The following is a 13708-nucleotide window of genomic DNA, read 5'->3' as shown; positions in this document are numbered from 1 at the left end:
TGTCCAGACGGGTATATGTAGTTCACCACAATGCTCTTTGGCATTTTGTAGTTTTTATTCTGAACGAGAAAGTGCAAAGCAAGCAAAAGTATGGGGAAAAGACCACTGTGGACCCTTATCAAGATCATTGTCAGTTGGTCATGCTTTATTTATGAGGGAACATTGGTGAAGACAGAACTTGGAACAGAGGTTGAAAAGGTGTCTCAATAGAGATTTTCAAGATGACGGGATGCTTTGGATCGAAAATAATTATTTACACTGGTCAGAAACTTAAGATTCAAAATTATCAGCCATTGTTCTAGAGGAGCGAAGAAAAGAGTTTATTTTCTCCTCTTTCAGTCTGTTGGAATGCTTTATCTGGAGAGGAAGTGATTCCACAACATATTTTTAAAAGTAAGTTAGACATGTACTGTAAAATTCCATTAAAATGGCATGCTCAGGATTTTGCTGCCAAACTGGCAGGTTTTGGGGGCTTATTGAATGTTATTGCAATTAATACTCCAATACACTTGTTTTAAATTCACATACTTTAAAAATTACACTGTACATAACAAATATTCCAGCAGACCTTGTGAGTTTCAAGGGGTTGTGGAAATGGGGCCCAGGTGAGTTGTAAGAGAGCACAAAAAATAGAGCTAGCCGAGTTTCAAGGACACAGGGGAATCAGAGCCCTGGTGTTTAAAAGGAAATTAGGTTTGGATACAGTGACTTCACAACTATTTGCTATCCACTTGTTCAAAAATCCCAGATGATGACCTACTGGGGTTTTCTGACAATTAGATAGAGAATTGTCGAAGGTTTACTATACTGAGGAGAAGAAATTTACAAGGTACCAAGGAAAAAGGTGAAATGTGGAATAGATGCACTTTCAAAGAACCAATATTGACAAAGCGGACTGTTTGGCAAGTTCCTGGAATGTAAGCTCATGTAACTTTGATTACAATAAAGTTGTTTTTCAAAACCAATGCAATTTCTTTGATTTGCTGTTGAAAAGTCCTGGGAGAGAGTGTGAACATTGAATCAAGAGCTGTGCAATACAAAAGGAAGTTATTTAGGTCATTAACTGCACGACTGCTTCAAAGAGTAGTTCAGTTAGTCTTGCTGCACTGTTCTTTCTTCGTGTCTCTGCAATTTATTCAAGGAATGTTCGCTTTCTGCTATTTAATGTGGTTCCACGAAAGTGCACTTAATAAAGCATTGATGATCTGGAATCTGATTATCTGAGAATCTGAAATCTCAAAGATCTTTTTACTAGCTTCTAGAGCGATTCACCGAAGTAATAAAAAAACAGTTCAATAGATTAAAGAATTTTGAATTCAGGGTCAATTCAATGAAAATCATTTTCTCTGAACATGCTATTTTTTTGCTCATATGAAAGGCATCAAGCTGTAAATGGGACATATTCCCACTCTCAAAACTAGTCACATTACCAGATGAGATAAATCCATGTAACAAGTGACTGTTAATTAGTGCCATGTGCAGCCATTGAGAATGGCTTTAAAACTTAAGCAGTTTCTCCCATGCCCCAGGATAACAATAAATACTTTGTTAAAGATCTTAAAATATTAATACAAATTACTTAAAATGGGTATTATGTATCAAAATCCCTAGTTTTGTATATTTCAAATTATTTTCTGAATTATTTTCAGTTATTGAAAACCATGCCATAGGTGGAGGTTATGGATCAAAGTTGCTTGTTTTGTTTACTAGACTCATTTCCAATCTAATTAATAGGTTAACACCACATTTTCCATCTTAAAAATGAAGGAATATTTCCTGAAACAAAAGCTTTAAAAATACCGTCTAAATGATGTCTGTATTCTGGTTCGTGCAAGAATGATTATGAACAGATTCTGGAAAAAGATATTAACTTTGAGAAAACTACACATTATTTTGCACCCTGATTACAGATTGTACTCAACAAATTCCACCTTGTGTTGTACTATATTCATTGGCATTCTGCTTTGAAGGTATATACTTTACACATAATGTCTGTAACTTTCTTATTCAATTTTTTTCTTGTTTTTACAGTGAAAGTTAATCTGAATTTGAAGACTGCATATGGAAAAATCATTTAACTGCCAAGCAACAGATTCATTTTTTTCCACTATGGTTTTCACTGTGGAATCATGGTTGGTAAGATCCATCTTGAAGGAAGCAAAGTGAATATTTACAGCTGCAAAATGGCTGATTTCTCACAGTAAATTATCTCTAATATACTGAGTAGAATCCTCTGTAAGGTCATACAATACTAGAGAATCCAGCTGCACACGGTTTGAATGATTATGGGTTTTAACAACTCGTAAATTGCCTCTGGCTTTTAGAATACCACCAAAGGGATTCATTTGGAATTCAGCCTTTCAATCTTCAGCAGGGACATCTTGAGAACCGCCACTGCAAAGGCCATGCTATGACAGTCAAGGAAAAGAACCAGGATACTGAGAGTCGTTCGTTCAAGATGACTTCTGAAGAACTAGCTGCTTCTGTGTTTGTAGGCATGGGATCAGGAAAGATGATACCGTCCCAGTCAGCAGGAGATGAAAATAGGTTGAGAAATTCAGGCTGTGATGTCAATGAGGGAATGCTGGCTGCAGATCCTATGTCAATCCTTCAGAGTCCTCCTGACATTCCTAAAGACTTGCAGGGAATAGCGCACAGTGTGCTGCCAGTGATGTCTGTGGCGCAACTGACAGCAAAATACAATGCAGCCAGTGGAATGGAATTTAAGGGTAGTGCAATGGGAACTACAAGCTCAAATATAAAGTGCCACAATGGAAACAGGTGCTCATCTAAAAAATGTGATTCCTGCTTGTTTTTAGAGAAACTTAAGCCTAGAAAATTGCAAACTGATAAAGGTATACACTGGAATCCCGAGATTCGACCCTCATTCTTGGGTGAAGGGATCAAAAAAGAAGAGAGCAACTCACTAGAAAAGTCTTCCATAAATGTGCCATCATTGTGCAACCGAACAGTAATGGAAGACAATTGTACAAATGGTGGCTTGAAGATAAAACTCCATGACAGCTGTGAGAATAAACAGAACCATATATTTTATCATGGACAATGTTCACAGGAGACTTCCATTTTCTGTGTTGATGAAGACTATCAATCTTCAACCTCTACTTGTGCATCTAATGTGCCGTTGCAGTTTCCAAAGGACTACATTGGAGAAGATGACCATAACAGTAATTATAGTTGTCCAAGCTTAAAAGCCACACAGGGAGGGTTAAGCACAGAGCTAAGAAAGCTGAAGTTGAAACCTTTGGCTGAGAAGTTTGTTGCAGGCCATTTGGTCAACCGAAGTCCTCTGAAACCTTCTGAAAGCTATTTAGAAGATTCAGATGATGCCTGTGACGAAGGAATGGAAGGTGCATTTAACCGAAACAAAAAGGAGCGGTCCACTTTGCTGTTCAGAAGATATAATAAGAATAACCGAGAAGTGAAGAAATCTGTATACACAGGATCTAAAGCACGGACAAGGAGATTGCCGTCAGGACACATAGGGGCAAAGGCCAGGGAGGCGGTCAGCCAAAACAGAAACTTTCGGCATGATGTCAAAGTTCCTAGAGTTCCCAGTGAGAAACTCATGATGTGCCAAGCAATACTGATGGCAGATAACTGGACCAGACCCAGCAGGTTCAAGGTAAGATATCGCACAAAATGCTGCTTTAATTTATTGTGTTTTGTTAGCAATGAGAAACTTTGGTTTCAGTTGATGATTTGAGGAATGACATTAGTAAATTGCTGCAAAGTTTTGACATGTTAATTTTGATAATAACCAAAACATACTGGCTATTGTGAGATGTTCCTTCTTGTCTATGTGGTTGGAACTGAGGTAGTAATGTTGGCCTGGTCGTCAGAAATTCCAGTGCTGGAATCCGTAGTAAAGCATGCAGCAGGCAGACTATTTGAAATAGAAATGTTGTTATGGGTTTGAATTGTACTTAATGAACAAGTGCTAACTACAGAACAGTTAATTTTTGTTTTCATTATAGATACACATACCATTAGGGAGTATTCTGGAGTTTGTGAATATAGCAGATATTTTAAGGAAGAACCAGTCTTCAGTTCTTAATGTAAATTGCAAGCAGTAAGTTGAAGTTAAAAGCATACATTTGCAAACAAACATGACTGTGGAGCACAGGCTAGCTTGCAAACTAACAGATGTGGTTTGCAAAATTGTAACCCTGAGACATTTGCGTATATGTCATCCAAATGTTAAGACAATGGGGTTATGTTAACTGGCCTGCATTAATCCAGGCAATTATGGGTTTAAGCAATTTGCACCATTGTAAACAAGTTCAAGGTAGCTTGCAAACTAGACTGTACTATCACTTAGAGCATCAAGTAACTGATCTGTCAATAGTTGGGCATCTGGCTCCCTGTCGTCAAAAGTTTTTAGAATATCTGTGTTAAGTAGTTTCTCCCTGCAAAGGTATTTGAACATTCAGAGGTGTTAAACAAACTCTTCACAGGCTCCCAACCAGGTACAGATATCAATTATAACCAGCATTTTGATGACAAACTCTGCATCTTTATCAGGGATGATGATACATATAACTGATGAAAATGGCAGAGTTTGTCATTGAAATGTTAGTCATAATTGATATTTGTACCAGGCGGGAAGCCCGAGAAGAGTTTCTTCATCATATATTCTGGGAAAGCACTAGATTCTTTCTCATTCAGAGGTGTCTCCTGTTGTAGATATGCAATTCAAAGGAATCATTGTTTACTTCAGTACCTTGGGTTGACAATGTCATTGTAACTATTGAAATTGTACTGATTCACCTTTGATTTTAAGGGTATAAAATGTGATGTACTTTTGAGCTTGCAAAAAGGTCTCCATGAGAATGTCTGTTTGTCATGATGAATAAAGACTTTCATATCCGCAACCTCTCCAGTTTCTTCAGCAACTTACTCATAGTCACAACACTTATCATAAAACACCTGTGTAAATACTGAGGTAAAGCAGAACTGGCATGGGATGCATGTGAAAGCCATAGGACTGACTCTTAAGGAATGCTAAGCCAGCCGCAATTGTTTATTATGTGCAATGATTTTCTGGAATGTTCAATCAGTTTTTGATGCAATAAAAAAATGTTTTGTGGACTTCCTGATTATTTATTCCTTTATTTGAATTTAATGAACTATAGGAATACTGTAAAATGAGATTGATTTGTGATTCCTGCCTGTGTAATTGAGATATCAACACAGCTGAATTAATTACCAGTGTTGAACTGGAAGATGAAGGTAATAATTTAATAACATTTAACTAGGAATCACGTCATAGAGACTTTCATTATCATATTTTCCCCTTCAATGGAAATGGTCTTTATTCATTTGTATTTGTATGCTTTCTCACATTATACCAAATTAAAGAAATTATATAAATTTAGAGCAAAATTACAAGGTGAGGAACAGTGGCCTTTTCAAAGCTTCCTCCTCTAGTTGAGAGCCAAGTCCTCTCTGAAGGAAATCACCAGATGACTAATTTGGATAATAATTTGTGTGCTTATCTGTCACTTGAATCATAGGCCTGCTATCACAGAGGCGCAGGCATTCATGTTGATCAATGTAGACACAATATGAAGCTTAGTAATGCTACTTGGATAGTGTCTGACCTCAGTCATAACATAATACATAAATGTAAGCCTGCTTGCCATTGGAAGCAAATACTTCATGTGTAATATCATGCTTCATTGCATTTGGAGCACATGGATGTTATTAGTAGGCGCAAAAGTTAAATGGTTGATGCACTAGTACTGTTGTACAAACTGAGCAAAGAAAGTTGAAGTTCAATTGAAAATAAAGCAATATTTATTGGTGTTATTTCTAGATCACTGCAGGGAATCTGTAAAAGGAATTATTTTTGCCTGAAGGATCAAATGTTTTTAACAAGTAATTTCCAGTGGCTCCATGGGGTGCATCCCTGTGATCCAAACATGCAATAGCCTAGAACTCTTCCCTCTGCACTGAGAGCATCAAGTTTACTTTTTCTCTGAACTAGCTTAGGTTTAGGGCTTCTGTGCTTCATTCTGAACATCTTGTTTTAATTAAGACAAGCAACGTATTGTGTAACGGTTAATAGCATAAACATATATTGCCATGTGAATATTTCAGAAATTTAAGAAGTGATTGAATGTGGATAGAGATGACAGCTGTGTGAAAGTTGCTTTAATGAAAGATAAACACCAATACAAACCATATGTCTGTAAGGCTGCCAGTGCTATATTGCTATTTGCAAAGAAGGTAACAAAGAGAGAGAAAACAAGTATCAATGCAACATTTTGTTAAAATCATACACATGGTTTTCAAGTCCTTAAAAGCACTTGTGTGCTCAATGCTTTATACATGGGATTCTGGTTAATTTGGCAATCCGCTAATTGGGCAGCCACTTATTTGAGAAATCTCTTAAAGAACAAAAGCTAATTGAGAAAATGGCCAGGGTTCCCTTCCTTTACTTGGAACATTATGCTGCTTAGTTGGGACAGGAGACTGTTTTTTAACAGTTTATAACTACTGTCAATCGCGCACAGTTGCATGGCCAGTAGGCTCTACACCGTGCTTAGAGCAATCAGTTTTTAATTAGCATCAGTTGTGCATGTTCGTGTTCAAAAAGCAGTGATTTTTGTCACTGGTCGTTGGGGAGAAATATCAATGGAGGATATGATCGTCGATAGCATTGTCTAAACTGAGATTTTATTTATTTACAGTTAACCAAAAGAACACGGCAGTGTACACTGGATGAATTTCTCCATCAATGATGATTAGGAACCAATACACTGTTTTATAATACTGTGGTAGTATTGGTAATGTGCTAATAGTTCTGTAATTCATTTAAATACATAAATTGTTACTCAAACGGTAGTTTGCCTTTTTTTTATATTATTTTCACTATTTCCATGAAATTTCAGCTAGTTAGGCAGCTGCTTGATTGGGCCAAAATGTACTGGTCCCAATGTGGCCCAATTAATTAAAATCCACTGTTTTCCTGCATTACTTTTTAAAAATGCATCAAAGCCATTTTAATTACCAATCTTCATCTTATACCATCAATTAGTTATAAACATATATTTCTTCATATAATGTATTTATATATAAACTCAGTCAAATTTAGCCTGGGTACAAATGCCCCCAAACTCTGAGATCTCCTTAACTGCAAGGTGGTTTTGTTGCTCCCTGAAGTATTTGCTCTGAACACCCTTAATTGACCTCTTTCTGTAGGCTGCATGTCATTTTGAGTTTTTATCTCCTGTATGTCGAGACTGGTGTCTCATTCAGCATTTGTTACATTATAATGCCTATCTCTGGCTGATCCTGCACAGTTCCTTGGTCACCATTCTGTTTGTATGTTGTTCCTGAGCTCACCTATTTCTATGATCATTCCCCAGCCTGTGAGTCAGAGCATTCTGTGTCTCCTACCTGGACCAGATCTCTTGGGCGTGTGACTTCTGACACCCTTTCTGGCTCCTCTTCTTTCTCTCTGCTTCTCCGTTGTCCTCTCTGCTCTGCCAAACTTTGCTGCAATCATTGGCAAAGCTAGGGAATATCCTATAAAATGGAGTAAGGATGGATCCATATATTTAGCAGAATACCAGCCATGCTATGTGGTCCACTTTGAACCCTTTCCTAGTAAATTCCACTTTACTGTCTCCTGTTATGATGCAGATGGGTAATTCAAAGTCAAAGTAAATTCATTATTGAAGCATGTGTGCTACCATATACTGCATTATGATCCATTTCCTTGCAGGCATTAACAGGAAAATAAAGAAATACAGTAGAATTTATGAAAAGCCATACATAAATAAAGACAGACATACAACCAATGTACAGAAGAAGATTTCAAAAAGATTTCGCTATTAGATTCTGGGTGATGAAGGGATGTTACGATAGCATGGATTTTATTGAACTGGAGGAATACAGAACAATACAAGCCCTTCGTTCCAACAATTCCATGCCGACCATCATGCCCATCCAGTTTGTCCCAATTTCTTGCATTTGTTCCATATAAGTTGCTCACCTCCATGTACCTCTGCAAATAGATCATAAATTATACTATTGTATCTGCCTCAACCACTTCTGGAATCTCGTTCCATATACTTTACCACCCCCTGCGTGAAAAAAAATTGCCCTTCGGGTCCCTTTTAAATCTTCCCCTCTCACTCTCAATCTATAAGGATTTTGGCCTCTCTTACCCTGGGGGAATGACCATTACCATGCACTGTATCTAAGCTTCTCATAATTTTAAACATTTCTATATGATCCTCTCATTCTCCAGTGATCCAGGAATAAAGACTTAGTCTGATCAACCCCTCCCAGTAACTCAGGTCCTTTTAGTCCAAGCAGCATCCTCAGAAATCATTTCTTTCCAATTGAACCACATCTTTCAGTACTCCAAGTGTGGCCTCATCTACAACTTGTATGTCTGCAATTAATGCTCAATGCCCTGACTGATGAAGGCCAGCATACTGAATGCCTTTTACATCATCCTGTCTACCTGTGATGTCACTTTCAATTAACTCTGAACTTGTCCTCCTAAGTCCCTCTGATCCATTACACTCCCTAGTGCCCTACTATTCATAGTGTAAGTCCTACACTAGTTTGACTTTCCAAAGTGCATTACCTTGCACTTATCTATAATGAAGTCCATATGCCACTCCTCAACCTACTTCCCTAACTGATCAAAATCCCAATGTAATCTATGATAATATTCTTTATTATCAGCAATACCTAATTTTGTGCAAACTTAAAGAGCAAGATTAGTTTTATTTGTCACATGTAAATTGAAACATCATTTTGGGTCAAATCAGATCAGTGAGGATTGAGCTGAGCCATGTCAACGTAGCATGCATGCGACTCACTAACCTTAATCGTATGTCTGTGACGATGAGAGGAAGCCCACACAGTCAGGGAGAGAGCGTACAGCCATCTGACGGAGAGCAATTTAACCCTTAACATACAGTCGGAGCTTCAATACATTGCGCGAACTGCTAAGCTACCGAGCCCCTCACCCCACATTGATCACTTACTGGTGAAGCCTTGGGGATTCACATCTAAATCATTTATGAGGGGTGATTGATAAGTTTGTGGCCTAATGTAGGAGGAGTCAATTTTAGAAAATGTAGCACATTTATTTTTCCTACATTTACACAGCAGTCATGGAGCATACGGATCCCTTCTTTGTAAAAGTCGGTGTCTTGGACCTCCAGAAGTGGTCCACAGCAAGGGTGATTGATAAGTTCGTGGCCTAAGGTAGAAGGAGATGAGTTGAACTGCACTTACACGTAAAGAGAGCTGTATAACTCATCTCTTTCTACCTTTGGCCAAAAACTTATCAATCACCCCTGCTGTGGACCACTTCTACAAAGAAGGGATCCGTATGCTCCACGACCGCTGGACTAAGTGTGTACATGCAGGAGGGGACTATGTTGAAAAATAAATGTGCTAGGTTTTCTAAAATTGACTTCTTCTCCCTTAGGCCACAAACTTATCAATCACCCCTCATATAGACAAATAACAAGGGTCCCAACATCAACCATTGCAACACACGATTAGTCACTGACATCCATTCCTAGAAACTACCTTCAAGCCAATTTTGAATCCACTTAATTAGATCCCCCTGCATTCTGTGGGACCTCATGTTCCATACCAGTCTACCAAGTGAGACTTTGTTGAAGGTCTTGATAAAATCCTAAAATGATAAACTGTACAAATCTAAACCATGAGTCCTGAATCTGAGACCCATTCCTCCAACTGCTCGTACATGTCACAAGCCAGCAATGGAGCAATCAAGTAATTTCCTGGAGCAGAAAAGGCTGAGAGGAGACCTGATGAGAAATTTATAAATTTCGGTGAGGCTTTGGGCACCATGGTAGTGTAGCAGTTAGTGCAATGCTATTGCAGCTTGGTGTGTCAGAGTTTGGTGTTCAATTCTGACATTGTCTATAAGGAGTCTGTATGGCCTCCCCATGGAAATTGTGGGGTTTTCCCCAGGTGCTGTGGTTTCATCCCACAGTCCAAAGGTGTACAAGTTGGTAGGTTAATTGGTCATTGTAAATTGTCACATGATCAGGGTAGGGTTGAATTGGGAGGTTCTGCACGGCGCATCTTAAAGGGCTGGAAGGGCCTATTCTGCATTGTATCTCTAAAATAAAAATAGATAGGGCTTTTTATCAGGTGGAAACATCAAATACTAGAGAGTAAGCATTTAAAATGAGTGGGGGAGAGTTTAAAGGAGATGTATGGGGCAAGTTTTATTTGCACAGAGTTGTACGTACCTGGAACAGATTGCCAGGGAGAATGATCAAAACCGATATGATAATGGCATTTAAGAGGCTTTTTGGTGGCCACATGAATATACAAGGAATGGAGGGATATGGATCATGTGCAGGCAGAAGAGACTTATTTTAATTTGGCAGCATGTTCAGCACAGACATCATGGGCCAAAGAACACATTTCTGTGTTGTGCTGTTGTATGTTCCACGAGGATTCCCCAGTCCCTTTGCACCTTAAATTCCTGAATTTTCTCTCCATTTAGAAAATAGTCTACACTTTTATTTCTTCTACCAATCTGCCACTTCTTTGCCCATTCTCTTAATCTGTCTAAGCCCTTCTGTAGTCCCTCTACTTCCTCAGAACAACCTGCCCCTCTCCCTATCTTTGTATAATCCTTAAATGTTACCACAAAGCTATCAATTCTGTCATCTAAGTCATTTACATTTAATGTAAAAAGAAGCACTACCCAACACAGAGCTCTGTGCAACACCAGTAGTTACAGGCAGCCAACCAGAAAAGGCTCCTTTTATTCTCATTCTTTGTCTCCTGCTAGTACCCTTCCTGTTATACCATGGGCTCTTTACTTGTTAAGACCCATAACGTACTTTTACAGTATGTCCATTAGACCCACTGCCTGACATCATCACTATTCTACATTGCAAATCCAATCTTCTGTAACCTTGCATTTGATTGCCTTCCATCTTTGTTCCCCCTGTAGCATTGTAGGTTCTATTTGTGCTGTCAGCAAGACTTCTCACTGGGCTCACTGTCTACTGAATGTAAGCAGTCAATTAGCAACTGACACAACAAGGCATCAGACATTCATCATATGTAGAGGTTAAAGACAGATATATGTACTCGACACATATGATCTTTTTCTTTCTCCTCTTGCCTTTTTTGATGTTTACATCGGGTCTTTTGAATCTCAGCTGCCCTCATGAAGCATGCAGTCCTGTGACTAGTCAGTCATGATCATGCGATTCTGTGTCGTGATCCCTGCAAATTTGATTATCAGTTTACTAGGGGGAAAAACCTGGATTTTGTTGATAAATACTGTCTGTCTGAGGTAGAGTCAAATACTGAAGTCTCAACATTATTGAAAAGAGTCACCATATATGGATGCTCCAGTGAGCATGGGCAGAAATTCAATTCTGCTGAGGTTTCAGTGAGTAACCTCAACAGGGGCAGACAGGTATTCAGCACGGGCTCTTAACACAAGAACTGCTGGAAGCAGAGAGACTGCCAGCAGAGGTTGCAGTGATTAAAGTAATGGCTCACCAGAAAGGGGAGAGTAAGCAGCAGAAAGGGAATGAACAGTGGCAGATGTCAGGGCAAAAAGGGCAGCAGAAAAACAAGAGGAAACTGAAATTGCAAGAATGCAGGAAGAAACTACCGGAAACGAGAAAATCTGCAGGTACTGGAAATCCGAGCAACACGCACAAAATGCTGGAGGAATTTCAGCAGGTCAGGCAGCATCAGTCAGGAAAAAGTATAGTTGACTTTTCAGGCCAAAATCCTTCGGTGGGTCTCTACTGAAGCAAGTTTAGTATAATTATATGAAGAGGTGAAGGCAGAGGAAAAGGAGAAATAGAGGAGAGAGGGAGCAAAGGAGGGACTAGATGGGAACTGGATCCACAGGGAGGCAGGAGTCGCCACAGATCCACCATGTATTAAGCAGATACTACTGAAGTTATATCATGGGGTAATGCATCAGGGAAGGCAGAGTGTGATCATTACCCTCCAGCAGGCCTGGTGATGGCCAGGGGTGGGCAGAGATGTTGAGAAATTGTGTTACCATTATATAATTTGTGCTCAGCGTAACTCTGGTAAGGGCACAAAAATGTAATTGGCAAACCAACCATGGGCAAGGGGGCCCTGGGAAAACGTCCAGAAGGATTTCATGGGACACATGCTATAAAGGCGAGGGAGAAGCTGTCTGGTGATCATGGATTACTTCACCCACGAGGCTGAGGCTTTTGTAATGAGGTTTTGTACCGACAGCACAGTGGCACAGGAAATCCCCTCCAGGTGGGGAACCCCAGCCCAGGTGGACTTGGATCAGGAAGCACATTTCACAGTGAAATTGATGAAGGAAATGTACAAGTTCTTCGGGATTCAACAATGAATCCATGTACCCCACCACCCTCAGAGCTCTGGAATGGTAGTAAAGAATGAAGTGAACAACCTAAACTTAGCTAAAGCTCTAACAGAGATGGGAAAGACATGGGTTGATGTATTGCTAAGAATCCTGATGAGATTGCGACCAACCCCAAATAGCACACTGGGTCTGAGCCCCAGTGAATTACTGACGGGGCAAGCAATATAATCCCTAATGGGGTGATTACAGGTTGCTGTGAACTGGGAAATTTTAGGGATAAAATGACCCAGTATGTAAAAGGCCTCTGTAACCATCTTAAAGTGTTCAGGGACAGAGCAAAACAACTGCAAAACAGTGCTGATCAGAGAGAGCCAGAGGGAGAGAAGATAATCCTCCCGTCCCTGGGAGACCAAGTCATGGAAGAGAAGCTGTCAGAAAAGGCAGAGTGTGCACCCAGGTGGATATGACCTGCTGGTCCTTCTGGCAAAGGACAGTTGTGTTTGTTTACAGACCTAGCAGAAACACCAGACTCAATTTAAACAGTATGACTCACGTTCTTGTTACTCTCACAGACAGAACAAGGGATCAAGTGCACTGATTGACAATGTAATTACAGAGAATCTCAGTGATGAACACATCTGACCACAGATGACACAGAACAGAAACATAAATGCATACAGTTTAAAGTATAACTATACTTTCTAACAAAGGCCGATTCTTGGAGGTAGCTGATTATTTGAAGAGATCAGAATAGAAAGATATTGAGTGAAAATAGATGGGAATGGATCAGAGTTAAGGCACAAGACATCAAGTTCTACAACCTCGATGGCAAGGCAGACTGAGAAACAGAAGAAATCACATACAGCATTGGAAGATAGCCACACCAGCTGAATGGGAAATGAACACAAATAAACTGGGCCACTGATCAAATGGACAGTCCAGGACTGGGTGCCATCAGGATGAGGTCCTTGCAACTATTTGAACAGAGACCACCCTAAACCTTTCCGTAGATCAATCAAAAATGCTTGTTGTCAAGATCATTCTGATCATCTTCTTTCGTGTTATGGATTGTGAACTGATGCCTCTGAACCTGAAACAAGGTTGCCTTGCTGTGACCTTGCCCACTGAGTAACTACTGACAACTACCGCTGGTAGTTTTAGCTATCGGAGATTGAAGGGGTGAAGATTATGCGATCAAATTTCTGGAACTCTGGAATATAAGAAGTAGGAGCAGGAGTAGATCATTTGGCCCATTGAACCTGCTCTGCCATTCAATAAGATCATGGCTGATCTGACCATGGACTCATCCCCACCTACCTGCCTTTCCCCATAACT

At 39.6% G+C, this 13708-nt stretch overlaps 1 protein-coding gene across 5 annotated transcripts in view; it reads left to right on the top strand.

Moving 5' to 3' along the window:
• The window catches only part of plce1 (phospholipase C, epsilon 1), a 477143-nt gene that overhangs the window by 57897 nt on the left and 405538 nt on the right, over positions 1–13708 (top strand). For all 5 annotated transcript variants that reach the window (XM_073027453.1, XM_073027451.1, XM_073027452.1 and 2 more), the window contains exon 2: positions 2032–3643. In XM_073027453.1, coding sequence (XP_072883554.1) covers positions 2411–3643 — 1233 coding nt within the window. In that variant the 5' untranslated portion in view covers positions 2032–2410. The remainder of the gene's footprint in view (positions 1–2031; positions 3644–13708) is intronic.

Source organism: Hemitrygon akajei, chromosome 23 (assembly GCF_048418815.1).
Source record: "Hemitrygon akajei chromosome 23, sHemAka1.3, whole genome shotgun sequence".
In the NCBI taxonomy this organism is placed as follows: domain Eukaryota; kingdom Metazoa; phylum Chordata; class Chondrichthyes; order Myliobatiformes; family Dasyatidae; genus Hemitrygon; species Hemitrygon akajei.
The sequence above is the reverse complement of the archived record's forward strand: the minus strand, read 5'-3'. Positions and strand labels throughout refer to the sequence as shown.